General features: G+C 40.4%; 1 protein-coding gene across 1 annotated transcript; it reads left to right on the forward strand.

The window, feature by feature from the left end:
* Positions 1-2,487: 2,487 nt before the first annotated feature.
* Positions 2,488-3,549, forward strand: sox1b (SRY-box transcription factor 1b). Its single transcript, XM_062445580.1, has one exon. The coding sequence runs from the start codon at positions 2,488-2,490 to the stop codon at positions 3,547-3,549; it is 1,062 nt and encodes a 353-aa protein (XP_062301564.1).
* Positions 3,550-11,281: the final 7,732 nt, after the last annotated feature.

An 11,281-nucleotide genomic window follows, 5' to 3' on the forward strand; every position in this document is an offset into this window, starting at 1 on the left:
TTGTATAATTGTTTCTACTAAACCGCCTGGTGTCAAAAATTCAGAAATGAATACAATTTATTCACATAATATGGAACCATTTGCAGGAGTCTATCATTACCTAAAGAGTGTAATTCACCTGCAAAAAGCTTCGCACAGGAACCGATAAAACACAAAGAGCTATGGTCTGACAGTGACGATGATGATGATGGTGTATCAGACAGACCTCTTTCTATTCACTTACTGTATCAAACACAAGCACTGTCTCTTAGAAAGGTCAACATTTTCTAGACAGTATTATACATGAAACCATCCAGATGTCCCTGAAAAACTTAATTCTTCTTATTAGCTCTCAATTGAATCCTTTATGAAATAGCTCAAGACTGAACAAGAGAGTTAATTTGCTAAGCTTGTGCTCCTGTACCGTTTGCTCTATTTTTCTAAAGCAGTATCTATTCATCTATTGATTTCATGGCAAACTGCGATCACTGACAAGATATTATTATTTGATCAATGTGAAATATGTCTGTCACTTCTGTGATTTGGTGTCTGTGCTGGATGCAAAACGGCAAAGAGACGAGACCGTCACAGTGTGAGCAAAAAGCAGATCATATAAGCCACTTAGCAGCACTATAGCCAACTAGTACAAGGGAGCGAGAGGAAAATCCACCCCATGCCAGCGTGCCAATAGTTTACCAGCTCGCTGAGAGGCGGGCAGCACCTGACAGATGCCACTTGGGAGCATAATCCCAGAGGGCTGAAGAGATCCTCCACATGACGGGAAGCGGGGAGGAGACTGGAATACTGAATGACAAATTACATGAAATCTATCCATCTATAGCTTCATAATGCAAATACTGAGCCAGATGCAAATAAATTAACACATTTCTACTATGTAAAATAAGGTTAACATGCATTAACATTATTTTTGTATTATGTTTCAATCATTTTAATAACAATTTAATAAAAATATGCCAAGAATAAGACGAATCAACAAAATATTAAATTTGACCAGTGTATTGTTCGTTTGAAACCAGCAGTCTCTCCTTTTACAGATCATGACAAGCTCAATAAAATTAAACCTTTCAGGAAAATTGCTTTGCAGAATTGTCCTTGATCTTTCTTTATAAGGAGCAGCAGGAGCATGGGAAGCATCACCGGGCCTATTGCAGCAGGCCTGCAGAAGGTCTACAGCAGCATCACTCTGGTTTACTTATTATTAATATATATATATAACATGTATTAAAGGATTACAGTAGCTTTTGCATAGGGGTTAAATCTCTCTCTCCCTCTCTCTCTCTCTCTCTCTCTCTCTCTCTGTGTCTCGTGCTGGTGAAACAAACAAAAGGGGCGCTTTGAATGGCACGTGCTCCGGGCGTCAGTCACCTGTTTCCTAGCAACAGGCACAACAGAAAAGCACCTGTGGCTCTGAATAGGGAGGCTGGGTAGCCTATAGGTTCCCAAAAAAAGTTTATTGAAAGCACAGTCTTTTTTTAAATAATAAAGTATATAGATTATAATGTGTAAACGAGTTAAACGCCCCAAATAATTAAATCTGAAAATCATAGAGCCTGTATGCAGTCTAATTTATTGATCACTTTATAGCGCGCTAATTATATTAGTAGCTACTACAGTTTTTTACATTATAAGCTCCCAAATCGGCTCTAAAAGTTGGCTTTTCAGACATGATATAATATTGTTAATGTTGTTTATAAATATTGAATAATGTTTACCCAGTTCAGTGCTTTGTGTAGCCTTTTTATTGTTGTTATGATAATTAGTGATGAACATTGTATGCATTTTAAATGATCGCTTCATTATGATTGCCATTAAATTGTATTTTACCGTTTTTGTTGTTTTTGTTTTTTGCTGCTGCAAGGAGCAAATTTCGTTTTAGAAACTTATTTACTGTAACAGAGTTCGTTTGTCTTTTATTGTAAATGTTAAAATATTTGAGACTGATTCTGTGTTTCATTTTAAAACATTATGTGAGTAAAATGATCGGTATTAAACTGTTGACATGTTGTCTACACACACATACGCACGCACTCACACACACGCACACACAAAACAGATGACAGAGGGAGTAATTTTTAGGTCTCGCGCTCCGACGTCACCAGAACCTCGAGCCCCTGCATGCAAATCACGTCTGCGCTCGAGCCTCTCTATTGGCCGTCTCTCGCTCATTTAGCTGCTGTCAAAGCGCGCGGCCCGGGCACGCTCCGGTAACTTTTCCCAGTGGGCTCCAGCTTCAACCAAAGTGCGCTCAAACAAGCCTTTCTATTCTTCTCAGCACCCGCGGATGACAGGAAAAAGGCAAAAAGAGGAAGTGAGGAGCAAGTTTACCTGTGAGAGGATTTCATCCAGAGACCGCAGCACCTTTTCATCCTTCTCTCCGTTTCTTTCACTCTTTATCTTTCGCTTCCTCGGAGGTTTAGCTGCGCGCGGGCCAGCCTGAATGTGTCTGTGTGTTTGACAGAGAAGTGTTGTTCTACCAAGGCAAGGTGAATGTACAGCATCATGATGGAAACGGACTTACATTCCCCCGTGGTGCCCCAGACCAACCCATCCAACCCGGGGGCACACGCGGGAGGAGGAGGAGGAGGCGGCAGTAAAATCCCCCAGGAGAGGATCAAGAGACCCATGAACGCCTTCATGGTCTGGTCCCGGGGCCAGAGGCGGAAAATGGCACAGGAGAACCCCAAGATGCACAACTCTGAGATCAGCAAGAGGCTGGGAGCAGAGTGGAAGGTGATGACCGAGGCGGAGAAGAGACCGTTCATCGACGAGGCGAAGCGGCTCCGGGCCATGCACATGAAGGAACACCCGGACTACAAGTACCGGCCAAGGAGGAAGACCAAGACGCTGCTCAAGAAGGACAAGTACTCGCTGGCCGGCGGGCTCCTCGGCTCCTCTGCGGGTGTAGGGATGGGCGGCGGGCAGCGGCTGGAGAGTCCCGGAGGGGGCCACGCAGGTGCGAACGCGGGCTACGCCACGCACGTGAACGGCTGGGCAAACGGCACCTACTCGGGCCAGGTGGCAGCTGCCGCGGCGGCGGCGCACGCCATGATGCAAGAGGCTCAGCTGGCATACACACAACACCCGGGCACAGGGGCTCACCCGCACCACCCGCATCCGCACCATCACCCGCATCACCACCCGCACAACCCGCAGCCGGTTCACAGGTACGACATGAGCGCCTTATCTTACAGCCCCATCTCAAACTCTCAGAGCTACATGAGCGCCTCCCCGCCGGGCTATGGCGGTATCACCGGCTACACTCACCAGCACCAAAGCTCCGGTGTCTCCCCAGTGTCAGGAGCGCTCGGAGGGACTTTGGGGTCCCTTGTGAAATCTGAGCCTAGCGTGAGCCCCCCGGTCTCAACGGGGCGCGCGCCGCCGCCGTGCCCTACGGGGGACCTGCGGGACATGATCAGCATGTATTTGCCGACCGGCGAGGTAGCGGGGGACTCCTCCGTTCAGAGCAGACTGCATGTGCTCCACCCGCAGCACTACCAGAGCAGCGGCTCCACTCCGGTAAACGGGACGGTTCCTCTGACTCATATTTAAATCTCTAAATGTACGATAAGCACTACAAATCACAACCAAATATTTAAACTCTTAGATGTGGGTGCAGGCTGCTGCTGATGAAATGTAAATTATAGGCGGTTATAGCCATAAAAATGCAATCACTTTGAACAAACTTTTTTTATTGTTATTATTTTTATTTTCTTTCAGTGATGGATTTTTTTTTCTGTCTGTCCGAGTAAAAGGAAAGCGCATTTGATTTACTTTCGCTCTCAGGAACAGAGCATGCCAAGTTTTGACACGATTTAAATTATAATCCGTGAAGGCTGGTGCGTTTTGAAGGTTATTTTTTCCGACTTTTCTGTGGAATTAAAGGCACCAGCTGTGTGTTTGAGGCATCCTGAAAACCTGTGTTAAGAGGGAGCCGTATAATAAATGGAAGGCGGTGTGGAAGATGTGTTTAAAAAAAAAAAAAAGTTTCTAGGCTGCAATTTAAATTGATTTCCAGTTTTAATGCTTGTAAACATGTGAGTCAGTCGGTGTAATTTGAAATTGTTTTTGTTGTTGTAAAATCTTGTAAATTGTGAATAAATAGGCCTACTGAAAACGCTTTTATGCAATTGTACATAATTTACAAAATACCAAGCCCCACTTTCGGGTTGAAGATGAAACAAGTTCATTTGGCTGAATTTCCTCTTTTTGGACAAAGTGTTTGTGGGATATTTATTTTTGCAGGAGATTGGAGTAGGCTTGGGTCACCTGTACCTGCAGTGTTTTCTGTTTATTTACATGTATTCTTAGATAAATTAACAGTAAAAATACCGACAGGCTTATTGTCGCTGAATACGGGTTTAATGAGAGCAATGAAACAGTAAAGATCTGCTTACAATGCAAATAGAGGCGGACATGTTTTTGTTTTCCCCCCCCACCATGTTGCCCCTGAAAAAGGATATTTATCAGTCCGGCTTTTTATTGATTCTTTATTTTGTGATCATGTTTCCATTCTCTTTTTGCTTTTTCACACTGATCAAACTTTATTTATTTTTTAAATCTGGAAAAAAAATAATAATCTAAACTTTCTAATTAACCATCATTTCAACTGGAATGACTCTTGATAAAAATGGATTTGATCACTATAAATAATATATAACTTACTTAAATAAGTAATATGTCACTTAAAGATGTTGGAGGTTCTTTGAAAATAGGATCTTTTCATGGATCTTTCTTTCCCTGAAATTACATTTTTTGTTCACATTTCCTGCCTTAGTTTTTAAATCTCTATAAGCATGATGTTTAATACAGTCTTAATATTTCCAGGCACTAATAACACTGATCTGACACTTGTTGTTCTCTCTCTGCTCTTCTAGCAGAGTTATGCACAAAATAATCACCCAATAATGTTAATAATTACCATCTTTTAATAGATTTTTAATTTTAATTATTACATTTATTAAATTGAAATAGAGCCACGTTCTCAATTACTCACATGCTTTATGGCAAGTATTTAAAACCAAAGCATATCATCATGTTTTATCATCATCATTATTATTATTATCATTATTATTATTAATGCCAAAAACAAACAAAGTACTGCACATGCAAAATAAAAACAAGCCATTATTTGAGGGATTTGTTAAATGTGTTATGTGCAGATTTCTTATTTTCTATTTCTTGCAGTCAAGTTGTGAAAATGCATGTAGGATATTTTTTTAAAGCTAAATCACTTTTCCCTTTAGTTAGCCTCAATGTGTCTGTTTTTAAATCAACTGCATGTATGTGTGCTTCAGGCCTTTCTTTCATCTTCATTCATGTTTTTTTTTCTGGCACAATTATTCCTTATCTGCTTTGTCATTTTGGTCAACTTGATCAACTTTATCAACTTTATCAACTTGATCTTAAATTTATAACAATCAGATCCACTTTCATATGCTGAAATATTACGCTCTTATCTATTTCAATCAAATACAAAGATGCAAAGTGTCTTTTTTTACCTGCTGTTAGGGTCGTGACCTCAGTAATCTAGATCTCAAGCAAAAGTAAATCTGACAACAAGAGTATCCGGTGGTCACTCAACAACTAATTCTTCAACTGGGCCCACTTCAACCCCGCCTCCACCTGGGTCCCTCTCTACATCCACACAGGTCCTCAAACTCTTCCCCCATTCCTGACCCGCAGCATCAAACAGCTGCATCTGTGTGTGTGTGTGTGTGTGTGTGTGTGTGTGTGTGTGTGTGTGTGTGTGTGTGTGTGTGTGTGTGTGTGTGTGTGTGTGTGTGTGTGTGTGTGTGTGTGTGTGTAACTCTCCTGGTTGTTAAATTATTTCCTTCTTTAAATTTGATGGCTGAATCACTGGAGGCCCCCGGGGTGGGAAGGGAGTAATGAATGAGCGGAGAGCAGTGGAGGAGGAGGAGGAGGAGGGAGAGGGAGAAGGCGAGGAGAGGAGGTTTTTGTGTTGAGGAGAATGGGGATTAGTCCTGGTGTAAGCTGGAGCAGACCCGGGGTCACCCCTAACAAAAAGCCCAGCAAACAACACCCCTGGTTTTATCAGACTAATTCCCACTCGGGCCTGGACTTAAAAACAAGAGGGCAACTGGATGCAAATCAGACAGGCTTTAAATAAAGCTGTTTCCAGGGATGTCAGGTGTTTCAACTAAAGGTATTTATCAGACGCCTGTCCTCAATGTTCCCAAATTTTTATTATCTCATTATTTTGGTTTAATTTCATATCAGGTTTTTATTTTATTTTAAATAACATACATTTGTATTGATGTGTGAGGGGGTTACCTACTCAATGCTTTATTATTACTTTACTACCGTAATATATTAAATTATAAATTAACATAGCAGAAAAAATAACCCTGTGTAAATATGAATACGGTCCATTTAAATGCATATGTTATTTTCTGAACTGTGGTGGTTGTAAAGACATATTTAACCACCTTTTATTTCCTACTGCATTTTAATACTGCATGGCTGATCACAATTAATAAATGTGGATTCTTGTTTTCTCATTGTTTTAGATGATTTTCTATTTCATTCATACAGTATCCTTGAAACTGACTATTTTAAAGACTAACATAAGTGGCAGTCAGTATTTATGGCTGCTTATTAATCACCAAGCTGATCAATAAAGTAGATTCATCGGACGTGGAGTTGAGGAAATTTACCTGAAGATTAATAACAGATTTGTTGCTCAGATTTGGTGATGCATAAACTGGCACTGAAGAGTGTCAGGTAATGTTCATAAAAAGCTAAGTTTAATCAAAAGTGTGTGTCAAACAGAAAGAGGCAGAGATGTTCAGATTCATCTCTTCACCCTTTTAGGGTTATTGAACAGGAAAAAGAATCTTAAGAGATAAGGACATTTTAGACAAAGTGATGAATAAAATAATTTTTTTAACCATCACAAGATGAAAAACTTATTTTCTGAAAGATGTTCTTTGTTCAGTGTCGTTACTAAAACTGTCGCTACAGAAGAATCATTGAATCTGAATACTGACAAGTATCTCTGCGCTTGATCTCTGCTCCTCAGTACGATGATACTGAACTGGAAGATCAAAGATGAATTCCCCTTCAGCTGCAGATGCTGTCATAAACACATATTTACCACAACTACTGAGACGAACATCTATTCGCGGAGACTAAAAGTACGATTAGAGATTTCTTCAAAAAAAAAGTGTCTGGTAAGAAAGTGAGTGAATGATTTCATCAAGTTACCACTGTTAGGGGTCAAATTTTAGGTTTATTATCAAGTCATGATGTGATTTGATGATGACAGGATGAGATTTGGTCTCTCTGAAGCTCAGGTAAGACAAAATATACCCAAAGGACAAAAATCTACATGGATCAGTGTCTCTTCTATGATTTTTGGGTCTGATCAGTCACAAATACAACTCAGTCTGACCCCTACAGTCTTATACCCAGTGGCCCCAGATGCTCCTATGGCCCATCAGGGAGGCTGGACCCATCCACAGCCATATGTCTGCAGGTTTTCATCCTCTCCTCATGTTCCGCTTAGCACATGCTTGGACACCGCTGCTCTGGCACTCCATAACCCCCAGCACCCCCACGCCCCCCATCCTGCGTGCTCCCGGTGTCCTAAACGTGGCTAATCGGCGTCAGTCTATCACGCCTCCGCATATTTCCCTCCCTCTCCTCCTATAAAAACCCTCACCTCCGTCGTTGGACCCGGTTCTGTCATGGGAGATTACGGGGGACCGATTGCACAAGACCGAATGTGGCGCGAGGAGATTAGCCGGGACGCCATAGAAAATAGCAACGGGGCCAACGGATTCCTCGCGAGGGGGCCTTATCGTGCAATTACACGTTGACACGTTTTAACCATTTTTCAGCCTCTTAATCCGAGGGCCCCCTCCTCTCCTCTCCTCCCCTCCCTTTCTCTTTCCAAAAGCAGACCTATTGGTGCTGAGGGAGCCTTGCTGCTCTCTGTCTGACTCTCTCTATCACTCTGCTGCTGTCTGAAAAGTCAGCCTCATTTTCTCTCTTTATCAGCCACTGTAAATATTTCAAAACCTTTAAAAAGGGGAAAAAAACATCAAGAGTTGTTAGTTTGTTTCAATCTCTCTCTGTTTCCGTTTACAAACTTTAAAACCTTAATTAGGAAGATAAATGTTCAACGTTTACTCAAGCATAGAGTTACAAAGTCTCCAACAAGGTCATTAAATATGAGCAGTGAATAAAAATGAATTTTGCAGAGTGCAAATTTGATATTGTTGCATTGTAGGACCATTTACCTCTAAACTTATTTTGTGATGACTAACATGTATACTAGAGGTGGATTTGGGTATTCTGATTGCAAACAAGATGTATGTACTGACATTGTTCCACTGTCATTTGTCAGTTTTGGCACAAGGACTATAGCCAAGATTGTTTCACATTTCTGGTAGAGAATTACTGAATCATTTTTACGTAAACCTTCTTATTTTGCTGGTCTAAAAGTAATCAAATTTAAATATATATATATCCCAAAAATACTGGACTCTGCATCTATAATTCCCCTTCATGTTTAAGTCTTTAGTTTTATGGGATGTATGTAAAGCATCACCAAAGTTATTACAATTTACGGTGAGGTGGACATGACTGCAAATTTCATAGCTATCCATCCAAAATGTCTGTCACGGTGGCACTAAAAGAACATTTAAAGGGTGTACCAAAATCCATCCAATAGTTGTTAAAAGATTTCACGAAAAACCTAAAATATCAACCTGCTGGTGACGCTATAGGATCACCAAAGTCAGTAGGATTCATCCACTGGGGACTATGACCTTGAGTATAAATGTTACAACAATCCATCCATAGATACGTCAGCCTGAACCAAACTGGCACCAAGTGTGGCTAAAAATACAGAGCGCATGACCTCTGATGATTATGTAGTTATTATGTAATATTTCACTGTGCATTAAAAATACAGAATCAAATTACCATAATATGTTCTCACCTTCATACACTCAAAGGATGGCAGAAAAAGAGAAGCAGGCAAAGCAGATGACAAAGCAGTATGAGTATTTGACAAAGTTACAGCTGATGTAAAAAGTTTAATCATTTTCCCACATAAACCTCCATGTAGACTGTTACCACTGCCTCGAGGATTTTTAACCAAGTCACCAGGCAACAAACGGACTGCATGGTGTGTTGTTTCACCATGCCTCTCAATTCAATTAGAGCCTTTCATGACAATCAATTAGGGAGTACCCCCTGGATCTCCCCGGGGGCCTATAATCATCACACACCGTCTGCTCAGACGGGCACTGGGGAGACCCGCCCCCGACTAACAAGGACGCTTCAGTGCAATGTAATGGGGCAACTGGGAGCCATGAAGAGACAGTTTGTGGTTTATTTCAAGGCATTTTATTCCAAATTATGCTCTTTTTTGAAGCAGTGGATGTGCACTAAATACAGATTTTCCCCCATTACATTTTGCTCATCTGCACCATTTTCCTGCATATTAGGAGTTGACCAGGAAGACACTGAGGTTTTTCTGACTTTTTTTATGTCTTTGGTTAATTCCTCCAGCTGGTAATTACATCCAGACGTTAGAACATTGTCTGGAACTGCATTGATCAATGTATTTAGAGTACAAACTGATTGCATTTTTGCAATGTGTCTTACCTTTATTCATACAGGATTTTTTTGTAGATAAATAATATTAATATTAGGTTTCATCAAAATAAAGGAACATACAGTATGAGCAAGTTCCTTAAACAGGGTATAAATTAAACCATGACTATGCCGTGATGGAGAATAATTAATCCTGATTCACTTAAAAGTGGACTCCTGAAGCACGTTTGGATTAAGGTTACTTTCTAGTTCAAAGAATGATATTAAAATGTTAAAAAAAAATGTGGGGCTGAATAATAGATATAAATGGAGGAGATATAGGAGAGATACCAAAAGTGAGAAAAACAGTCAAAAATGATCAACCGAAAGAGACCATTTGAATTAAGTCGGTTTAAAAGGCCACATTAGTCTAGAACTAGGCTCAATGTTATTTACATACTGTATTAAACTGTACAGCTTACACTGAAAGAGCAACAGTAATTTAGGCTTATTTAGGAGCAGCTAAACAGATGGAAAATGTACAGATTCTAATTTTACATGGGATTTCATGATCTATTCCAATGACAGCAGAGGAGGTCTGTTGCATCATGCTAGCTGTTGATTTGTGCCAGAAAATCACAATTTCCTTCATATTTTCCCTGATTAGGGACAGTTAGGTTACTCCAGTGCAGATGAGAGCTTTGTAAGGACATGTGGGTACTCCACTGGTTTGGTTTGTCTCACATTTAATTAACACTATTCCTCCTCAGGTTTATAGGGAAATACCTCAATATGTCTGTAGTCCACTTCTATTATGTAACTGTTAGTAAAGACATACAGTAAGTGTTTGTGTGTAACAGCATTATAACAGACTCAAAAAGTATTCAATAAATCGATTTAGTTTTTTTATAAAATGTAGAAAAATGTATTTTTCCTTGTGCCCTGTAGAGGTTGAAAAATAAATCTCAGGTTATTTTCTAATCTTTGCTCTTTGCAAAATACTGCAAACTTCTTCAGGGTTTTCGCAGTTATACAAGTGAAACAATGAGAAGTTTGGAAGTGGAAAAATTAAACTTTGATTAAACTACTCGCAGCTCATAGATGTATACAACAGCACCCAAGGACCAGCAGGGATTTTTTGCTAAAGACTGACTTTAGAGGGCTGCATGCTTACTATTACAGGTATTTGAGCAAGGACATTTTGGTTGGCAGTGACTTTGAATTTTTGCAGCACCAAATCCAACCAAGGAGAATCCTCCTTGAAATAAATTATATTACTTTCATCCTTAAGCAGCCTTGTCTCCACAGATTTTCATGTTCTTCCATTCATTATCTTTGCTATATGAGTATTGGCCCACTTGACAGCTCTGTGAATAGAATTTCTGTGCTGAGCCATCTGCCTTCCGATCTCACCCAGGGCATCTATAGCTGATCATGGGACAAAAGCAAGCAACCCAAAAAGACCTGCCTGAAACCCTAAAGGGTTTGGTTCTTTAGAGGGGTGCATGTGTGAAAGAGTGCAGAGTACAACCAATGACTGTACAGCATGAGGTCGTGTTTCACAGCAGAAATTAACATCAAAATTTCAACAACTCTTCTCTTGTTAGTTGATAAAGTTTATAAAAACTATTGAAACCTTAAAAGTCCCTGGTTGTGTAGCGTTAGTCTCAACGTTACTCTAGCCAGTGTAAAGCCTTGTTTGTACTCATGTGAGACC

Source organism: Scomber scombrus, chromosome 24, assembly GCF_963691925.1.
Source record: "Scomber scombrus chromosome 24, fScoSco1.1, whole genome shotgun sequence".
NCBI classification, from domain to species: Eukaryota; Metazoa; Chordata; class Actinopteri; order Scombriformes; family Scombridae; genus Scomber; species Scomber scombrus.